At 36.3% G+C, this 22,096-nt stretch overlaps 2 protein-coding genes across 5 annotated transcripts in view; one reads left to right on the top strand and one right to left on the bottom strand.

Annotated features, from left to right (window-relative positions):
* Positions 1 to 7,375, bottom strand: part of RPAP2 (RNA polymerase II associated protein 2) — a 78,782-nt gene extending 71,407 nt beyond the window's left edge. For 2 of the 3 annotated variants that reach the window (XM_063104623.1, XM_063104622.1), the window contains exons 1-4: positions 7,263 to 7,375; positions 6,498 to 6,543; positions 1,971 to 2,085; positions 93 to 191 (exon numbers count right to left, since the gene is read on the bottom strand). In XM_063104623.1, the coding sequence (XP_062960693.1) occupies positions 93 to 191; positions 1,971 to 2,085; positions 6,498 to 6,543; positions 7,263 to 7,335 (333 nt within the window). In that variant the 5' untranslated portion in view covers positions 7,336 to 7,375. Of the gene's footprint in view, positions 1 to 92; positions 192 to 1,970; positions 2,086 to 4,650; positions 4,710 to 6,497; positions 6,544 to 7,262 lie in introns of those variants that run through there. The other variant, XM_063104624.1, reaches the window with a different exon arrangement.
* Positions 7,376 to 7,435: 60 nt separating this feature from the next.
* The window catches only part of GLMN (glomulin, FKBP associated protein), a 49,782-nt gene continuing 35,121 nt past the window's right edge, over positions 7,436 to 22,096 (top strand). For both annotated transcript variants that reach the window (XM_063105637.1, XM_063105638.1), the window contains exons 1-7: positions 7,436 to 7,511; positions 8,347 to 8,422; positions 8,848 to 8,973; positions 14,485 to 14,601; positions 15,807 to 15,915; positions 16,991 to 17,234; positions 18,636 to 18,738. In XM_063105637.1, coding sequence (XP_062961707.1) covers positions 8,384 to 8,422; positions 8,848 to 8,973; positions 14,485 to 14,601; positions 15,807 to 15,915; positions 16,991 to 17,234; positions 18,636 to 18,738 — 738 coding nt within the window. In that variant the 5' untranslated portion in view covers positions 7,436 to 7,511; positions 8,347 to 8,383. The remainder of the gene's footprint in view (positions 7,512 to 8,346; positions 8,423 to 8,847; positions 8,974 to 14,484; positions 14,602 to 15,806; positions 15,916 to 16,990; positions 17,235 to 18,635; positions 18,739 to 22,096) is intronic.

Here is a 22,096-nt window from a genome sequence, read left to right as displayed (position 1 = left end):
TGACCTCAGGTTTCAGTTCTTGTTCTTTCTACAAAGTATTTTACTAAGTAAAAAAAAAAAAAGCGTATATTTAAAAAAAATTAGTTACTTACAATTCCCAGCCTCTTCTGACATAAAGGATAACCACAGAATTTGACAATAGAACGCTCTTCCACAATATCACTGTAGTGAGCGGGTGTGATGAACTTCCCCTGTAAAGAAATGAGAGGGACATTTCCTCCCAGATTAATTGAAAAGTTCACTCATTATCACCTCTCTAAGCCTTATTGATCTCATCTGAAAACACTGGAACAACAATAGTAGCTATATGATAAGTTTGAGGTTAGAATTAGAGGAGAAAATAAAGGAAAAGCACTTAGAGAAGAGCCTGACAGATAGTAAGCGCTCAAAAAATGTTACTGATTATTATAAACAAAAATAAAAACTTCTGCTACAGTAGACTATGCATCTTTGTAGATTATATAGATTATGAAATAATTCTGAGAAAGGAGGAAAAAGCAGTGCTATAGCTAAACCAAAGCTAAATGATGATAGTATCTTTTATTTTAAAAATAAACTAAACCTATAATGTAATAAAATATACCTTTACATATTTTAAAAATAGTAATCCTAAAAAACAAAGTATAGCAAAGGTATCACTTTGACTACTGAACAAATTTTTGTGCAAAATCTTCCTACTTTTGAAAAAACTGTACAGAGTGGTGAGGTGATGGTTAAAAGTTAACAGCAAATATTTTCCTTTGACATCCTTATGTTCAAATAATATCAACTCTTGTTTCATAACTTTGAGATCTTTTTGAACATGTTTTTCTGTTTTCAGAGGGACTGAAATACTTTTTATTGAGAGTGATTAAGTTTTTTGTTTCAAATGAAGCATTTCTGGTTTGTCTTTGTCTTCTTGAGTGTCATAATGCATGTACCTTCTGATGTAGTTTTCTGTATCAATTTAAATACTGTCATGATCATATTCTTCTTCATTAGAAAAATCTCTGGGGCCGACCCCGTGGCGCACTCGGGAGAGTGCGGCACTGGGAGCGCAGCGACGCTCCCGCCGCGGGTTCGGATCCTATATAGGAATGGCCGGGGTTGCGATCCCCTTACCGGTCACAAAAAAGACAAAAAAAAAAAAAAGAAAAAAAAGAAAAAAAAAGAAAAATCTCTGAACCACACTAAAAATTATTTTTGCAACAGAAGCTCTGAGTTTCAATTCTTTCTCTTAAGGATTATGAGCATATAGAGAAATTTCCATTCAGATTTTAATGCAAGAAAGCTGTTTAAAAAAAACAAAAGAATTTCTTAATGCAGAATTATAATTCTTCTATGCTGTCATAAATGATCTGTATTTCAGGTTTTTGAAATATCAAAATTAATCGAATTACATTAATAAAAATAATAATATTCTGCACCTTAAAATAGCATAACACACAGAATATAGGAAACTGACATTGTGATCACTAATGCAAAGTGAGGAAAATCAAGTGATATTAGCAGACTGTCTAAAAGTACAACTAAGGGGTAAAATAAACTTCTTTTTCTTTTTTTCTTTTTAATTGACAAATAATAATTGTATATATTTATGGGGTACAATATGATGTTTTGATACACGTATACATTGTGGAACAAGCAAATCAGGCTACTTAACATATTCATCACCTCGGATACTTACCATTTCTTTGTGGTGACAACATTTAAAATCCACCCTTTTACTAATTCTAAAATATACGATACATTATTATTAACTATAGTCACCTTGCTGTGTACTTGTTGTTTTCATTAGTACATTTTAAAGTCATTATACAACAAAGAATGTATGATAGTTGATTATTTTAAAAGGCAAAAATTATATAACGTTACCGGCATCTAATGACTGAGAACAGGTTCCAAGATTTAAGTAATGCAAAGAAGTTTCATGTTACACAGATCAAAAGACATTATACATAAAACTCATAATTTGTCAACTTAACACATACACACTCCATTAGAAATTCTTCTGTAATATTCTCTTCTAAAAGCTGCTCAACAATATGCAGAGCTTTTCTTTCAAATTCAATCTTCTTTTTCACAGCTGTTTCTAGTTCTGCTTTCCTAAAATTTCAATGAGAAAGTTAATTTGCTTACAAACTTCATCATGCCCAATAGCCCATGTTATAAAATACAACACTAACCTAACTCACTATTTTGCCACTTAAATTAAATTTTTATTTTTTGAGTGTGGTGCTGATAACATGGAGGTCCAGGGTTTGATCCCTGTACCAGCCAGCCAAAAAAACAAACCAAAAAACCCCCCAAAAAGTCCAAAATCTGTATTTTTTTAATGCCGTTACTTTTGATCCAATACTTTTCAAAAAGAAAACAAGCCACTTGTTCCCCTGCATACACAGAAGTCTGCCATAACAGGTTTATTTCCAGGGCTCAGAGCACAAGGAAGCATTTAAGATACTTCTATAGGAAGAAAATGAGGTGAAATTTTTTTTGCCAGTGAGAGTTTATACTCTATCACTCCTGTATGTACCTAAAAAGGAAGGCTTTTCCCTCAGATAAGGAGCCAATAATCAGAAAAGATTAGAGAGGGAAAAAGACAACTTCAACTGTTCTTGTAAGTTAAAATTTGTATCAAGTCTCAAAAGTTAACTGATGGCTTAGTTTGACAGGATAGTCATATTTGCAAAGAAGCATTTATTTACTCTTATTGTGAAGTCTTGTTAAATAAATATATTGATATGAATGTGTGGTTTAGGATAATAAAACTCTTCCTAGGAGGGCTTATCCTTGTCACCAGAGGGACTCGCTCTGCCTTTGCTGTCCTCCACACGTCATGGAACTTAAAAGCAGAGGCTGGCTGATCAAACAATGGCCTCTAGGACAGTGATTCTCAGTCCCAGGTGCACATTAGGATCACCTGAAATTAAAAAAAAAACGATACCATGTCCAGGAACCATTGCAGACTAATTAAATCAGAATCTCTGAGGATGGGGCATGGTTACTGATATTTTCTTAAAAGCACCCAGATAATCTTACTGTTCAAGAGGGTTGAAAAATCAATGCCATAGGACCAAAGGTATCAGCCATCTTGGTAACTTACTTGCTCCTTTCCTGCACTGGTTTCCACTTGCCTAACAGAACTACCTTTTTGGCCTCCTGAACTTTGACTTGGCTCTTACATCTGGACCTAGAATGTGCTTACCTTTCCTTCCTACCTTCACTGACTTCCAAAACTTTAGACTCTAACTCCTTGCTTGGAGAAATATGTTCTACAAAAGCAATTTGAAGGGCTGACACAATTTTGCCAACAATTAATTTTGCCCAGTAGGGATTTTAAAACAAAGCATTTTGCTTAGTACTAACACCAATTCTCCCATCATTTCATAAAAGCCATTTTTATATCAAGGGAAGTATAAAAGACATGAACACAGGTTAAATCGCAGTTCTTTATACTGAATACATTTAGCTTCATAAAAATCTCATTTTATTTTTCCCATTTTGTTGCCTACCAATAAAAGCTGTGTCATGTAGTAAGATCAGTACACAACCTGCACTAAGGAATTACTGACTCAAGCCATCAACTGTCTCAAACTGCAGCCACACTCCTCTTAATGACAGATATCTACAGTAGCTTCCTATGGACAGCCTTGTCTCACTACTGCCCTCTGTCCCAAATGATGATAGGTTGTGTGGTATGCAGGAGCAGTTCTCAAACTTTCTGGTCTCAGTACTCTTTTATACTCTTAAAATTAGAGCATTTGGGGCCAGCCCATGGCTCACTCGGGAGAGTGTGGTGCTGATAACACCAAGGCCACAGGTTTGGATCCCATATAGGGATGGCCAGTTAGCTCACTGGGGGAGCATGGTGCTGACACCACCAAGTCAAGGGTTAAGATCCCCTTACTGGTCATCTTTAAAAAAAAAAATTAGAGCATTTGCTTACGTGGATTATACCTGTGAATATTTATACCATTGGGATTATGAAAGTTGTCAGGATCAAAATAGAGTTGCTTGTGTTAAAAAAAAAACCCTGACAAATAGAGCTGGGGAAGGCCATAAAAGGAGGGTCTCAGGCACTAATGACTGATAACAAAAATAACCACAAAGGACTCTGCAAAAGCACAACCTTGCACAGAGGCCATTGCAACGTTAACCAAAAGTACTTTTGTGAGGACATGTGTCCAGAAACTGTGTCCACCCTCAAACTGGCATCATCCTTGTTATTGATCCTTGTAGCCAAGGATAATTATCCCAAAGCAATTATGTAATCCTCCATCACTCTACCTTCAAAACTCTCTTTCTTTACATCCCTGAATAAGCATGCAGTTTACTATGGCATGAGTATTCCCACTGCAATGATACTTATTTAAATACTCCAATTAAACTCATTTTTCTTTTTTAGAGAGCCTCTCTGTTTGTTATTTGGGTTAACAGGATTGAAACTGAGGAATTTTAAAAGCATTTACTTATCAATAATAATTAACCCATTACATGTTAATAATATTTTTAAATGAAAAAATTAATGAGAAGAATGGAATGGTTTTATATTTTTGCAAATCTCGTCAATGTCTCTTAATAGTATTGACCTGGTATATTAGTCCATTTTGTGTTGCTATAACAGAACACCTGAAACTGGGTGATTTATAAAGAAAATCATTTATCGCTTACAGTTTTTGAGGCTGGGAAGTCCAAAGTCCATCTGGTGGTAGCAACAGTGACTCAGGGGTCTCACATTGCAAGATGGTAGAAGCAGAGGGAGCAAGAGAGAGAAAGACAGACTCTCCTTTTCTTTTAAAGCCCTCAGAAACATGCCCCTGACCACCATTTTTAATCCATTCACTATGGCATGGCGCTAAAATCCAATGACCTCTTCAAGGCCTCACCTTTCAAATAGCACGATAGGATTTCCCACCCTCTTAACAGTCACAGTGGAGGCTAAGTTTCCAATACATAAAACTTGGGGACACAATTCAAGCTTCAGGGAGTTTTGGGGGGGACACGATTCAATCCACTACACCTGGGTTGAATGTAGAAGTATTTTTTAGTTGGAATAAATTTAGAGAGGGTCACTCCCCTCCACAACTATTTAGTTACTCCCATGGATTTTTAATTATTTCATTATGCTGGGTGATCTGCTCAAAATAAATTGTAGAAAATATATAATCTCCACAGGTTTGTGGTCAGATCAGTGTTGAGAGTTTAAGTTGCCATAATAATCAATATTAACTAAACTTCATTTTTGCAATATTTCCTAAAGCCAAGTCAGTATAATCATACTGTTGCACAGGGAAATATTCTTTAAAACAGACCTAAAATCCATTCAGTTTCTTCATTCCTAAATGATCACCATCCCTAACATCTTAAAACTTTTAAAACTTAAATCCCATCACACTGTTACCTGAAGTTTTCCCATTTACACTTAGAAAAACTAAATTTCTCACCATGGCTATATTATAGGAACAGAATTCTGCTTCTCTTTCTTTTTCCTATGCTCCTTTCTTCCCTTGCTCAGAATACTGCACCCCACTATAGACATTTTTCCTTTCTTTGAACTGGCCAAGCTTTTTCTTGTCTCAGGGTCTTCACACACACTGTCACCTCTGTCTAGAGGTCTCTCCTCACTACTATTTATCTAGTTAATGCCTACCTAGCCGTCAAGTTTCTGTTTAATTATTACTTCCTCAGACAAGCCTTTCCCTGAAAACCCACAGCCAACCTTCTTACCACCTCCCAGTTAAACTGGAGTCCTGTTCCTTCTCATAACATCATAGTCTTTTCCTTTATAGCTCTTACCACAATTTGTAATTATGCATTGATTTGCATCAATTTAATCAGTATTTCTCTGTTCCACTAGACAAGAACTGAGTCTATTCTGTTCAGCACCATATCCTCAGGGCCTACCACAAGGCTAGAATATCTTATACTCAGTAAATAATTTTTGAAAGAATGAGTAAATTAAGACCAAAGCCAATAGAAGATTAGCGAGTCTTCATAAAGTGATAAATTTTAATCCCCCTCATTGACTACTCCTAGAAACCTTGTGTGACATGAGATGATATCTTGCCTTTTTAGAAGCCAAGAGACAGTACAGGAAAGCATTTGATGAAAATCTGGACTTGATGTAACAAAGAAAAGGTTTCTTGGAGTGATAAAGAGAAAAACTTGGACAGTGAGTCTCTGGTGTATAAAGCAACAAAAGGAGAGTGTCCCTGAAGAGGTGGAAAAGGAGCACCTGGTTAACTCAGGAATGTCTGTTCCCACAGACACCTTTCTACAGATACTCATACTTTCACCAGCAGTCTAAGAGCCTTTAGGTTGGTTTTCCCAAAGCCTGTAGTATAGGAATGTAACAGTCTATGTGAGAATTTATACTGCTTCCTAGATTTATCCCTTCCCTCTCATAATCATTTTCTCTAAAAAAAAAAAAAAAAGTACCCATTATTGTTTTAAAAATTGGCTCAACTATTACGAGATAAATAGGTAAGTGAATGCAGTTGACCAAGGAATTCTCATACCTTTTGGAAGCATCTTCTTGTTTCAAGGCACTTGTCTGTTTAGCACCTACAATTAAAAATAAAACTAGTAGGTCAAGTCTACAGAAACACAGGGTAGAATCCTGCCCAAACATACTGTAGGCCATCTTTTCTTTTTTTTTTTTTTTTCTGCAAATCTTAATTCCAATCCTGTGTGTAAATCAAAATTAAATAGGAAGAGAATCCAATTTGTATTTGTAAATTGATTATTCCCTAATTTTTCTTGGTTAAAATGTATCTCTTTTGGGATTGAATTTTCTCAGGTATCATAGTTGCTTGCTTAATTAAGCACTCCTGAAAATCTGAGATCTGGGTACTTTTAGGGGAAACCTCTCTCCGTCTCCCCAAATGTTCGCTCCCGGGGCAAGAGGGGAGTCCTACACCTTAGAGAACCGGGTACCAAAGCAATGTGGAAGGAGAAGGGGTCCTAGGTTCAAGACCAGCTGCGCGCGGCATGCCAACGCTGCCCAGGTCACCTGCCCATCCTGAGGACCCCCCACCCCCACCCCCCGGGGCCCTAGCACCTCCACTACTCTTTCTCACAGAAGCTGGGGCCATAGCTCACGCTGGGGGAAACTGTCTTTCCCAGAAGGCGCGAGGAAGGCGGTGGGAAGCTCTTGGCCTTCCCTATCCCGGAGACCTCCTCCCCTGGGGCAGCCTTCCGGGGCTCCCCCAACGCCTCGGTCTCGAACTCGGTCCGGATCCAGTTCTCAGGGTCCAAACATGGGAAGAGGCCCTTGTTCCTACCTGCGGCGTTTCGGGAGGCGCGAGGAGCCCGGGCTTTGTGGCCAGAAGCCCGCGGCCCGGTAGAGTCAGCCATCTGAACTCGTCGTCAGTAGGTCAGGGACCCGCTCCGGCATCTCCCCTGGAGGCTCCGCCTCTCTTCGCGCAGCGCGGGGCGGACCCGGCCGGGTCGGGCCGGGGCGGGGCCGGGAGAGCGGCCTACGCGGCCGGAGGAGGCGGTGGAGGGACAGTGAGCGGCCGGAGGTCTGGCCGGTAAGTAGACCCGCCTGTCGGTCCGGGGCGGCCGAGGCTATCGGTGGGCGGTAAGCCGCGGAGGAACGGGCCCCCCGGGCCGAACAGGCCCAGCGAGATGGTGGGGCCCGAAGCCTGGGCGAGCAGGAATCGGGAGAAATGGCTTCCTCTGGATGCCGCCCGCACGCGCCCTGCCGTGAAGGACCCGGCTGACCCGCGCTTACTGCTGCGGGCGTGGGGCCGAGCCTTCCCGCCGGGAAAAACCACGGTCTGCGGGAGCGGAACCGTGTTCTCCCGACGGCCGCCGATTGCCTTGTCTCAGTCTGACATGGGGATTTCACCGACTAGACTGATTCCTTTGGGGACTGCAACTCCTGGAGGGAAATGGGATGGAGGGCACCTGAACCTTCACCCCCTCTGGGTGTGTTAGTTGTGTTGCACCCCAATTTTTGTCAAGTGGGACGTTAAAAAATTTTAAAAACCCTGTAATAATTAGAGTTCTGATTTCAGGCCCACCTTTTGGAAAATTTTTTTCAGAAAAGTAATATTTTGCCTTTTAAACCCCTTTGGTCCGTATTTGCCTAGCCTCTTGGAAATACTCTGGGGGGTTTTGTTTTGTTTTGTTTCCTTTAAGGTATTTTTCAAAACTCCTAGGAAACTTAAAAGATGCTTAGAATAAAAAAGATGCCATAAGGGCTTTAAAAAAACACTTAATTTTCTTAGGGTAACATACTAAATTCAGTAATAACATTTCGACTTTAAAAGTTTACATTTTCTTTATTGTGTTTACTAATAATTCATCAGAATGAAATATAACTTATGAATACTTAAATGTAATGTCTGTGTTTTCTATTAGTATATTTCAGCATCAAAACGAGGAAAAATAACTAGAAATGGCTGTGGAGGAACTTAAATCCATAATACAGAGATGTGTAAGTAATTTTTTTTTCTTTTGTAAGATTAAATACCATTCAAAATATGGGAAGGGCACAGATTATTTTTAATTACATTTGTTGCCACTCACATTGCTTATCTTCTTTAATCCCTGCTTTGTTAGACCAGTCAGCAGCATAAGGACGGTAAACAGATTAAATTATTTCTTCAAGTGACATACTTGTCTAAATAATCTTTTACATTTTAATATCGATCCTTTTTGTAGATTTCTTTGGTACAATGGATTTCAAGATCATTCATTAAGGTGTTTATTAGGGTAATCCTAATTTTCATGTATGTGTTTATGAGCAATTTATCTAAAATTTAAACATTTCTTTTTTTTCAGAGAAATAAATGAAGATATTATTATATTGAATTTTTATTTGAATATGTGTTTTGTTTTTGTTTGTTTTGTTTTTGCCAGCAAATCCTAGAAGAACAGGACTTTAAAGAAGAAGATTTTGGCCTATTTCAGTTAGCAGGCCAAAGATGCATAGAAGAAGGGCACATAGATCAGTTATTAGAAATTATTCAAAATGAAAAGAATAAGGTAAGTACAGTCTTTGTGTTACTTTTCAGTCTTTACTTGGGAAGAGAATAATCACATGATGCTATTCATCCATTCATTTATCCATCAAACATTTAAGAATCAAATTTCCACAGTAGGAAATTTGTAGAAAACAAAAAAGGAATTAGGAGTATTCATACATATTAAGGTGCTCACAGTCTGCTGGAAGGGATAAACATGTAAACAACTAGCAATAATGAGTCAGAATAAGTGAAATAAGTGCTGTAATTGAAGTATCAATAAAGGGCTTTAAAAGGAACTGGATTACTTTTGGTTTAGGGGATCAAAAAGTAGCATTTGAATTATTAATTTACATTGAGAAATATAAATATCAGGCTAGATACTCATTTTTGGTCATCAGCCCATTCTCCTCCAGCCAGATGTATATGTAAAACTAAATTTTAAGTAAAACAGTATATTGTGTGCATAGAATCAGAACGGGGAAGAGTTGGATGACTTTATAGGCCAGTATCATTCAGCTACCATAGTCTCAGAAATCACTCTTCATAATGAGAAAGGATCTTATTTGTGGATCAGGAACAATTTTTTCGTGGGACACCTTGTTAGTAACACATTACCCAATTTTGTCTTTGGATTTCCCTTATTATGAGTATAAGGAAAACCATCATCTTTCTAGGAATACACTTCATTTATAATGCTATTTATTAATATAGAATTTTTCTTTGTTGGTATCACAATCTAGTCATGCTGGCCTGTGATTCTGTCCAGGGTACCGTGATTGGATTTGGGGGTTTTCTAAAACTTTTTAATCCCATTATTGTAGAATTATCCCTTTTTTATTTTTTATCAGAAAAATTAGGACATTTTATTTAATTTTGTTTTTGATATGTGTTTATGATATCTTTGTAGCCTCAAATAGATCTCATCTTTTTTTAACTCTTCTTGATTTTTACCAGTTGCTTTCTCAAAGGATAACCTTTGAGAGTACCTAGTTTTTAGTTAATAATAATAAAATTAATGAAAACTAGTTTTTATTGAGTACAGTCATGCATCCAGTGGGGATACATTTTCATTAGGTGATTTTGTCATGTGCAAACATCATAGAATATAGCTACACAAATCTAGATGGTATAGCCTACTATACACCTAGGCTATATGGTATAGCCTTTTGCTTCTAGGCTACAAACCTGCACAGCATGTTACTGTACTGAATGCTGTAGGCAATTGTAACACAATGGTAAATATTTGTGTATCTAAACATAGAAAACATAATACATCACACTGTGATATTAGGACATCTATGACATCAGTAGGGAATAGGAATTTTTCATCTCCATTATAATCTTATGGGACCACTGTCATATAGGTAGTCAGTTAACTGATATGTCCTTATGTGGTGCATGACTATATTTACTATGTACCAAATGCTCTTTTAAATGCTTTGCATCTATTCACCTATTTAGCCTCTTCATTATCCCATAAAATAGGTACTACTATTTCTAGGTAAGGAAATAATCATTGAAAGGTTAAATAACTAGCCCACTCAGCTTTTGTGTCAATCTAGAATTCAGACCTGTGTAGCCTGGTTTCAGAGCTCTTAACCACACTGTTCTATTTCTGGTTACCACTGTGTAGCATTTGCAGGGAAGTTTTAGAGTAGAATAGAAGGGATTTATTGATCCTGGGGGTGAGAGAGAGTGAGGCGTCAAAGATGACTGGATTTCTGGCTTCTTAAAGGATATTATATGATTTCCTCAACAGAAAAAGTCAACCAAAGTAGAGGATAAAGTTTCCTGAAGGAAGACAAATGAGTTGACTTAGAAATTTTGAGTTTAAGATGCAGCAGGCAATTGGAAAGTAAGGTTTTGAGCTCAGTAGAGAAATAAGAAGTTAAAAAGATTTGTGCATGACTATTAAAGATTAGGTAATTGAAGCACTGAGGGGAAAAAAAAAGAATTAGCCTGAGTTCACAGAAAAGGGTCAGAAGAGAAGAAGAGGCCCAGGATCTGTCATGAGGAATTTAAGGAACAGGTAGAGAGGAAGAGGCCTGCCAAGGAGATGAGGTCAGCACTGCATCAGTGAGGCAAAGGGAGAAGGGAAGTGTAATCATGTTGTTCTTCAAGCATTGGGTGCTTGACTGTTTTATTTTTAGCATGCTCCTAATTAGCTAATGGGATAGATTTAAGCATAGTGAGGCTTAGTCTTAATAGCTTGAGAATCAGTTTTGTAATGTGTGGTCTGCTAACTGCAAAGGTTCATGTATTCATAAGACACGTGTTTAAAACTATAACTTAATTTTCTTGCCAGGTGACACTATCAGGATTGATCAAGATTTACTATTAAATTAAAAGATGTAACTTGAAACAACAAAATGTCAAAAAGTCATGGAGGAATGATGCCAAAGTATAGAGTCAGCTTTGGTTCTTTCTTTCTTCTTAGATATCAAAGTTGTTATTAGTCTAAAATAAGCTGTTATAACTATAACATGTTTTTTGTAAGCTTCATGGTAACCATAACACAAAAGCTTGTGAATGACATACTAAAAATAAAGAGTGAGGAAGCAAAATGTCAGGCGTAGAAAGACAAATACCACATGATGTCTCATAGAAGTAGAGAGTAGAATAATGGTTACCAAAGTCTGGGAGGAGAGGCGTGTGGTTGGGAGGAGAGGCGTGTGGTAGGGAGGAGGAGGGATGGACTAACAGGTACAGAACTATGCCGTCTACCCTAGGTGAATCATTGTGCAGTATATGCATGTATTGAAACAACACGTGCCCCACAAAAATAAATAAAATTGGGGGAAAAAAGATTTACTATTAAGCTGCTTCTTGTTAAATGGTTTTTTAAAAAAGCCATATGAATAGTAATTTGTCCTAAGACCATAGTGTAGGGTTTCTCAATCTTGACATTATTGATATTTTGGACAGGATAATTCTTTGTTGTGGGGACTGCCTTGTGCATAGCAGGATGTTTAGCAGCATCCCAGGGTTTTACCTGTTAGATACCAGTAGCAACCCTCCTAAGTACCCCAGAAATGACAGTCAAAAATGTAACCAGACATTGCCAAATGTCCCGTGAGAGGTAGAGGGCAAAACTGCCCCCAGTGGAGAATCACTGATATAGTGGGAAAGCATGGACTTGGGAACTGGATAGACTTATGTGCGAGTCCTGGCTCTGCCACATTTCAGTTGTTGAACATTGGGCATGTCATTATTCTGTAAATTTAGGCATTCTCATCAGTAAATTGGGGATAACAATCTTACTCTGTAAGGTTGTTAGTGTTAAATTGAACAAAGGACAGCTTATTGGTTAGTCAGCTACCCGTGACAGTCATAACTATTCGCCATCCTCCCTTCCCCTAAACAAAAGCCGTAAGGCATTTACACAGTAACTCGTTACCTTGATTCTGAGATTATATATTCATCAACTCATATGCAAAATCTCAGTCGAATCTGGGATTCATTTTATAGTTAATTTTTCTTCAGAGAATCACTCATAGAGTAGTAGACCTATGTAAAGAGAGAGAAGTGCTTAGTTAGAAAAGTAGAGTCTCACTGGAACTAATTGAGTTTTAAAAAGTAAATGTAGACTTACTTAATAAGTATTGGTGGGATAAATATTTAGTAATTTGGAAAAAAATTACTAACTGTATACCATAAGTTCCTGAGGAATAAAATCTCAAATATTAACAGTCAAGCCACACAAAAAATAGAAGAATAGAGAATATCAGATCTTTGAAGGGAAGATAATTTGTTAGACTTTAAAGTAACAGACATCATTCAACCTGTGTTTATTGAACACCTACTTTGTAACAGGCCCTACTCTAGATGCTGGGAATAGATATATCAGTGAACAAAAATCACTGCCCATATGGATCTTAAATTCTAATGAATGAAAACAAATCCATATGTGATAAGTAAATTACACAGTATGTTAGAAAGTGATAAATACTACAGAGAAAAATAAAGCATGGTAAAGGAGATGGACTGTGCTGGGTGAAATTGCACAGAGATTTGAAGGAAGCAGGGATGTAAACTATGGAGCTATCTGGGAAAAAAGTGTGCCAGGCAGAAGAAATAACTAGCATTAAAAGAATTTTCAGATAGATCAACTGAATTTTCTGTCTCATTGGTAAAAAAGCACCATTGTTTTGCTATTTTTAAAATCTAGGACTTCATTTTGTGCCATATTCCCAACATAGATTTTATTGGATAAAAATGTAAAATGTAATTTTTTAAAAAATTAAATGAAGGTTTATAAGTATTTAGAATTTTATTTTAGGCCTAAAAGCAGTAGAAGAGGGATCAAAGGAAAAAATTACTATATTTGGCTATATAAAAAATAAAGATAACCAAAAAGCAAATAATTATTTGTCATAAATACAACTAAGTTAACATTAACATATAGGGAGTACACATACATTGATAAGACAATAAACGAGCAAAGATGTGAACAGGTAGTATTTCCTCTTTTGTGATCTGTTCACATACCCCAACATACTCTGTTGATAGTTCTTCAGGACATGTTAAGCCTCATATACCTTTACACATTGCTGTTTCAGAGCCGTGAATGTGTTTTCCACCTATCTATGCCTGACCCATTTCTCTGTTTCTCCAACAAGCCTTAGCTTAGTCATTGCCTCTTCTAGGAAGCCTCTCCTGCCTTCTCCAGATGGAGATGATGATTCTCTTGCTATACCTCTTACTCTACCTTTATTATCTTACAAGGCTGGGGTCAGGAGGAGCTACTATATTTGCAGTTTTGTCCTCTTCATAGATTGTTTTTTTAAGAATGAGCTGACTGTATACTCCATGAGGATAAAGATCTGATCTTATCTGATGTTTTTCTTGCTTTATTTCTAGTGCCTAGAGTATTATATAGTATATGCTTGGTAAATACTGATGAGTTGACTTACAAAGTAGGCCAGAGAAGTGGGGTATATTGTTGATAATTTTGAAAATCAGTAGCTTTGATAATGAATGTGGATTACTAATTGTAAAGATAAACTTTTACTTGTCTGGTAAGCATTCTGAAATATCTTTGAAAATAGAAGCAATGTATGTAGGAGAGAAAATTAATGAAGTTGCATCCTCTCCTTTTATATAAATTGCAATGATTATAATATATTTAGAGATTCTCCAAAGAACTCTAAAAGGTTAGTGAGCATTGGCTTGATTTCTTTAGGAATAAGGGGAGCAAAATTCTCTGTGTAAGTTAGGTGCTTGCTCACATTAAGCAAATTAACTCTCATTGGAAATAGAGGAACTATTGAAATCCTGGGAAAGACCAACTTAACCTGATTAAAAGTAAAGACTCTTTTGCCTTTCCTCAGTGAAAGTATTAAAAACTATTTTAAAATGTTGATAATCATTAGCAGCCATCTCTAGAAAGTCTGTGGTAAAAGGTCATAGGCCTCAGTTGCCTCATCTTTCCTATTTCAGAGAAAATTCTATGCTCCTGTGAGTTAGGAAAGTACACTGTGAGAGTCCTGTAGATGGCAGTGTTTGCTTTACTCTGAAAATGTTTTCACAGGTCATCATCAAGAATATGGGCTGGAATCTTGTTGGTCCTGTTGTTCGATGCCTTTTATCAAATAAAGAAGATGATAAAAGAAAAGATTATTTTTTGATGCTTGATTTATTGGTAAAGGTAAGTTAACAAAACTAGGTTCTCTTTGTCATAAAATGCAGCAGTATTTTATAATTCCTTTTAATGTTTAATGCTTATTGCTTGGTAGGAAAGCTTTTAGTTCATGAAAACACATACATACAGAAATCATTGGAGAAAAGGCCCAGTATTGTTGATTGGATGGGCAATGAATCCCATTTCAGCATTTCTCAAATTTTCTGGTGTATATAAGAATTATCTAACCTCATATCAGACCCACTGATTCAGAATCTCTAGGGAGATTCAGGGAAGCTCTATTTAAACAAGTAGCCTTATTGTATAGACGTGGAATTGAAAGTTTAGAGAGGTAGTTCAAGGCCACACCGATCTTTTGGCTACTTTGGAACTAGAATCAAATCTCAGTGTTCTTTCCTTTATGGTATGTTTCCTAAAAATATAAAAAAACCTGGAATGCAAGTGATCACAACAGAAGTAGGAATAGGAAGTAGGATAAAGATCAGTTGTGACTGACAACCTTAGAATGAGGTTAGTAGAGTTAAAAGTTAATATGTGATGACTAAGAAAGATAAATTCTGAGAAAAAGGACATTATAAGAAACTATTTGGAGATGAGTAGAAATACAAGTATATGCAAGTATATGTAAGTATACACAAATACAAGTATACACAAATTTCTTGGAAAGAAAGAACTCCATCTAGATATGAGTTGTTGTTTATGAGGGCTTTTAAAAAACCCAGGCAAGTGAGGTAATAAGACAGGGCCAATCAGAAAGGAGTGCAAAGTTTTATCTGTTCAGGAAGGGACGGTGGGCTAAATACCCTAGCAGCGTGAGATAGAAAGCTCCCACCTGCTGGAAGCCCTGGAAATCTATTAAGATGGCCTTCAGAGTAGACAGATGAAGCTCAAAAGGACCTGAGCTGTGGTGATCAAGTTCTTCCTTTCCCTTATTCTCTAATTTTTCCTTTAGCCAGGAACTTAAGTCTCTAAAAGGTAGTTGTCCATTAAAAGACCCTTTGACTTCTTGCTTCTTTTTAGTTTTATAGTGATTTGACCATCACAGATTCTATGTTTTGTTAGTGCATAATTTTTCTAAGCAGTTGATGAGGTGTTTTACTGTTAAGCAAGAATAATTATATTTTCTCAGTATATGCCATTTTAAAAATAGTAATCATGTGGCTTTAAATACAACTTGTATTAAACAGGTTCAATTGTGAATATTTTTATAGTTATGTAATCCAAAGGAATTATTGCTGGGTTTGCTTGAACTGATTGAAGAGCCCTCTGGAAAACAGATATCCCAAATTATTCTTCTTTTACTTCAGCCATTACGAACAGGTAATGAACATTTTGATATCAAGGTATTTCTTATTTTATCTGTAAGTGCCTTGATGTTTATCCCAAAATGTCAACACTACACCAAAGTAAAGTTTATGACTAATGATCAAGTAGTCTGCTTAAACTAGTAATAGCAATGCCAATTTGAATCCCACTGCTCATAGAAAGATGACAGTACATGGCATAAAGTGGGTATCTGGTAAATATTTTGCTGAATGTCATACTATTTTTCATGTGCTGTCTTGCAACCTATAGCTTTTGCCTAATCTTCCTACCTGCAGCTTAAATCTTGAATTTTCCGCCTGAACATATTTAAAGGATTACCTCTGTGGTGTCTGAGTACTCAGTTTAATAACATTGTGGTATTCCTGTATCTTGATTAACAAGAGTATCAGGCAGGGCATTGCTCAGCCTCTGCATTTGGGAGAATAGCAAAGGTACTCCTGAAGAGTGAAACTAGGATATAGGAATGATAAGACTCCATGCTTAGTGCAGTAACAGTATTAGTGAATAATGGCAACCAAGACAAATGGTATTTATCCATGGGAAGAGGATATTTTTCATCTTAGGAAATGCATGTATCTGAGAGTCTTATAGGAAGAGACAGAAGTTAGAGTAAATTTGTTTTAAAAATGAATGTTTACCAGCTTTGTACCACTTGAAATATTCAAAGTGTACTAGAAAAAAATCTGATAATACTACCTCCCATTTGTACAGTGCTTTATAGTTTACAAGACATTCTCGTATTTTGTGCTTATAACAACTAAGAAATATGGAAAGAATGTTTGTGTCTTAAGTATGTAGCCTATTATAAACATATCTAAACAAGATTTCATGACGTCTACTGAGAAATGCCATAATTTAAAGATGCTGTGTTATTTTTTTGCCTCACTAAGAAGGAAAAAACATTGCCAATTAAGTTATGCTATGTCATCCTGATTTCAGAGTTGTTAAAATGTGTGTGTGTGTCAGGGGAAGGAGGTGTCTTATAATTCTACACTTATTGAATTTGTTAGCCCATGTTTAACATGCTTGATGAGGCTACCTTAACAACTTGGTCTCTGTTTTGTTTTAGTGATTCAGAAACTTCATAACAAGGCATATTCAGTTGGATTAGCATTGTCTACCCTTTGGAGTAGGGTATCTCTTCTTCCAGTTCCATACTCAAAAGAACAAATAGAAACAGATGACTATGGCCTTTGTCAATGTTGCAAGGCCTTAATAGAGTTTACTAAGCCTTTTGTGGAAGAAGTCATTGATAACAAAGAAACCTCACTGGAAAATGAAAATGAAAAGCTAAAGGATGAATTACTGAAATTGTAAGTATATTTTTAAGAATATCTCACAATGGACTTAAGTAATTGATAGTTCAGTTATTTTATGTTTCTTTGCCTTATTTGTTTGTCATGTAAATATAAATCTAGTTTTTTATCTTGAATTTTAGAAGATTATGGGGTTCAACTGACACAGCATGGGCATTTAATAAGGCATTGATATTTTTAAAAATTGTAAATCCAAAATCCATTCATTTAAAACAGTAGCAGAGTACCTACCCAATAGCATTCTTACCAGGGGTGCTATGGACTAAACATTCATTGTTCAACATGGTTGTCAAGCACTTGACATATGGCTAGTTCAAATTAAAATGTGCCCTAAGTAAAAAATACCCCCTGGATTTTGAAGACTTGTTATTTAAAAGGAAATAGTAAATACCTCAATAGTTTTTATACTGATAACATGTTGAAATGATAATATTTGAGGTATCCTGGGTTAAGATAAATTATTAAAATTAATTTTCCTGTTTCTTACTACTTTTTTCATGTGTCTATTAAAAGATTTTAAATTATGGGGCTTGCATTGTATTTCTATAGACAGTGCTGGACGAGATTATTAAATTACATAGACCAATAATTAAAAAAAAAATTTTGTTAGCTTTCTATTTTTTCAGCAGGTTAAAAAGTTTTACTATTTCTAAAACTCATTATTTCATAAAAGAAAATGTATTTTAAGTAAAGAAATAGGAAAAACTTAATCACAGAATAAAGTTTGGTTTTCTAAATAAACCAAATATAGCTTTATGAAAAAAATTACTACATTGTTCTGATTTTTCCTTAAAGGAATAAAAATTACATCACGGGCTAGCACTGATCCTCAGAAAAACATTCAGAATCCAATGGAACAGTCCAGACATAAAAGTGAATTTCACCACATTGAATTTAGCAAGGTATTCTCATTTTCTCTCCATTATTAGTAGGTAGGATGTTATATCACCATTTTTTAGGCCCTAGAGTTATTTGTGCTTATCTTAGTCTGTTCGTGCTGCTATAACAGAATACCCAAGACTGGGTACTTTATAATCAATAGAAATTTATTGGCTTACCGTTCTGGAGTTTAGAAGGTCCAAGATCAAGGTGCTGGAGAGGGCCTTCTTGCTGTGTCATCACGTGGCTGAAGATGAAAGGGCAAAGAGGTAGAAGGAAGTCAAACTTACCTTTCATACCAGCATAATTCCACCAATGAGGGCAAAACCCTCAAAGGTCACACCTTTTAATACTGTTAAAATGGCAATGAAATTTCAACATAAATTTTGGAAGGGACAAACATCCAAACCATAGGAGTGCTTATACTATTTTTCATGTAAAATTAACTTAGATATGAAGAACTAGGTATTTTATACTTGGGAAGTGTTGATTTCATAGTTACCTATTTCTTATGCCTAGTTGTTTCAAATGCTTGAAATGCCCTCTGCTGACAGCACAGTTCCTTGAACAGTCTGAAGAAGATGGAAATGATCCTTTAAGGTGTTTTGCTTCTGAAATAATAGTAAGTACACCTAATTTAATATGCTATAATCTAAAATTTTATGCTGCTGTATTCTCAAGTATTGCATATTGGCATGCAGATTGATACATTTATTAACTAAGCAATATGTATTTTCGTAGAACACAGGTACACAAGAAGATGGAAAATAAAATAGCCATAATTTATTATCCCAAAGCAAATACTATTTTAATACCATCCAGACTTTTTTCTGCTTATGTGCTCATAAATAAAAAAAGTATACATGTATATACATTTTCAAAGATTATGTATTATATATACTCTTTTGTAATCTACTTTTTTTCTCTTAACCAGTGTATTATGAATATTTTCCATTGGCTTAATAGTATTCCATGGTATGGACTAAGCATAATGTATTTAAACTGTACCAGGTAGTCCCACATTTAGATTGTTTCCAGTCTTTCATTTTTATATAACAACTCCAACTTTCTTTGTTTTTCTGTTAAGTCTGTGATAAATATCCTTGTAACTTAATGTTTGCATACTTCTTTAAATATTTACTGAAAATTTCTAGAAGTGGAATTTCTGTGCCCCCCACCCAAAATTTCATTTTTAAGGGTCATGATTAATATTGTCAGAGTAGTTCTAGAAATAGGTAAGTTTTCACTTTAAAAGCAATTTGGATTTATGCATCAAGAGTATTTTTAAATGTGTTGCTATTTTGTATTAGGGAAATAATCTGAAATATAGAAGAATTTGTACTTGAGGTTGATAGTCATGAATTTCAAAAGAGAGCAGTCAGCATGTCTGTGTGGTTTTCTTCAGCCATGTTCAGCTGCACCAATGCAGGGATAGTATAGGAGGAAAGTTAGATTTAATTAGGTTGGGGTTTGGAGAACTGGGTGAGTTGTATAAAGCAAGAGAGGGTAAGGAACTGAGGATGTACCCAAGAGAGTGACTTTAATGATGGGCAGTGGAATTTAAGCTGGGTAAGAAGGGAAGTTAGGACATACTCAGTGTGAGAGACAGTGAAAAGATGATGGGATCACTAGGTAGTAGATCTCGGGGTGGTTGACAAATTGTTGGAGTTATGTTTCCAAGAGGAGAGAGCTGAAAAAATAGAAGGTTAGAAAACAGGATGCTTGAAATAAGTATTATGGAGAGGTTATAGTTATTAATAGTGTCTGGGGTATGACTGTGGGAGTATATATTCTAAAGGAGAGGGTAGAGGCAAAGATCTTTAGATCTTGGATTAGAGAAAATGAAGCATGTGATATTTCAGTGTATTAGAAGATCTTTGATTGTACATTTAAATCACACACAGTTATGATAAGAGTAATGTTGGAAAGCCAATTAATGGAGTGACTTTGGGGTTTAATGACTGCGACAAGGAGGGGTAGGGGTGGTAAAGTCATGAGACATGAGTTTCAGAGCTGAGGGATTTTAAAGAGGAGGAGAGGGAATGGTCTAGAAGCAGCAAGGAGAACAAGTATACTTCCAGGCTCAGTGATACAATGTGTATGCATGAAAAAAATAATGACCCTTTGAGAGGGTTACAGAGAAAACAGTTGTTTTCATGGGAGAACCAGATTTCATTTAGAGCAAGAGGTAAGAGACCATATAGAGAAGAATGGATTTTGCTGATGACTGTGAGTTCCAGAGGCAGTGATTGAAGGGTTTCTGAAATTTGAGGAGCAGGAGAAGGGGTGAGAAAAGACAATGCCAGAACTTTATGGGAACTAAATTCTGAGGATGAGAGGTGACTTGGTGACTGATATAAATAGGGATACATAGTATATAATAAGGTTACTGCTGATGGTCAAGATAGTAGTGAAGAGAGTAGTGAGTGATGAAGAGGAAGGGGAGGTGAAGGATTTTCCCAGGAGCACACAAAAGTCTGGGGCCTGCTCATTGTTGCCAATGTTAGAGTACAGTATCATCTTCTAGATGCAGTATAAACACCACCATATATGGTAAGTGTACTCTATTTTGAGTTGATGGCTATGAAAGCTGGAAACTATTAAAGGGTGTTAAACCAGGGAGTGAGTAATCAAGTTGTGTTTTGAATTCATCATTTTGATGGAAGGTGAATTCAGGTAGATAAGATTGGTTAGTCATCTGTTGGGAGTCAAGTGAGCAATGACGGGAACAGGAGAGGGCAGATTTGAGAACTTTATAGTAATTAATTGGCAAAACTTGGTCATTGATTGGATTTAGAGTAGTAAAAGGTATGGGTCATGGATAAGGTTTTTTTGCTTGAGTAACTGGGCAGATGAAGTTGCCAATAATTGAGATTGAGTATACAGAACAAGGAGCACAGGGTCTTGTTAATAAATAGGTTTAAAAAATGTGTTATGGAAATTTAAAAACATTCAGATAAGTAGAAAGAACAATATAACACACCCCCATGTACTCATTACCCAGCTTCAACAATTATCGGCATTTTGCCAATCTTGTTTCATCTGTCCTCCCTGGTTTCTTGCTGTAGTATTTTATAGCAAGTCCTAGATGTAGTTCACCCATAAATCTTTCAGTATGCTTCTCTAATGATAAGGACTTTTTAAAAAACATAACCACAATGCCATTATGACACCCAACAAGGTTAATAATAATTTCTTGATCTGTAATACCCAGAGAGAACAAGTATTTAAGGAGAAATTTTTTATTAAGAGTAGGTGAGATCACCTAAAGAGGTAGATCAGAGTGAGAAGAGAAAAGGGCTCAAGACTGAACCCTAAAGAGTACCAGCACTTAAGATGAGCTTACCAAAGACACTAAGAAAGAAAAGTCAGAGAGGTGGTAGAAATATCACAAAAACTGTGCAGTAGAGTTTCAGGAAGAAAGAAGTAATCAATTCTGTTAAATGCAGCAGAGAGAGCCTATAAGGTAAGAGTGCATTGGTTTTAGGAAGAAAGATGGCACTGATAATCTTAGCAAGAATAGTTTGAGTGCATTGTTGGAGACAAAAATCAGGATGGAGTGGATAAAAGAATGAATGAAAAATGAGAAAAAAAAAGATGACTAGTGTAAGCTGTTCTTTACAAGAGTTTGGATGAGTAAGAAAGGAGAGAGGCAATAGCTAGAAGCCCTGGGCTAAGGGTAGGGAGGTATTGGGAGAGATGGGAGGGTTGAGCATGTTTATCAGCTGATGGGGTGCAAACCATTATAGGGGAAAAGAGAAGTGTTTATGGGATAACTGAAATAATGTGGCTCAAAAGCAGACAGCTGGGCATAGGATCAGGGACATAAGAGGAATCATGGAGAGGAGGAGGTAAGAATGGGTATGCATGTTGAAAAATTTGTAGCAGGTATGGGATATTATAATTGAGGGGAATCAAACCCACTGACCTCAAGATTTCTGGATGAGGGAGAGATAATCTCTTAAGATCTCACAGTAGAA

The sequence above is a fragment of the Cynocephalus volans genome, chromosome 8 (assembly GCF_027409185.1).
Source record: "Cynocephalus volans isolate mCynVol1 chromosome 8, mCynVol1.pri, whole genome shotgun sequence".
Classification (NCBI taxonomy): domain Eukaryota; kingdom Metazoa; phylum Chordata; class Mammalia; order Dermoptera; family Cynocephalidae; genus Cynocephalus; species Cynocephalus volans.
The sequence above is the reverse complement of the archived record's forward strand: the minus strand, read 5'-3'. Positions and strand labels throughout refer to the sequence as shown.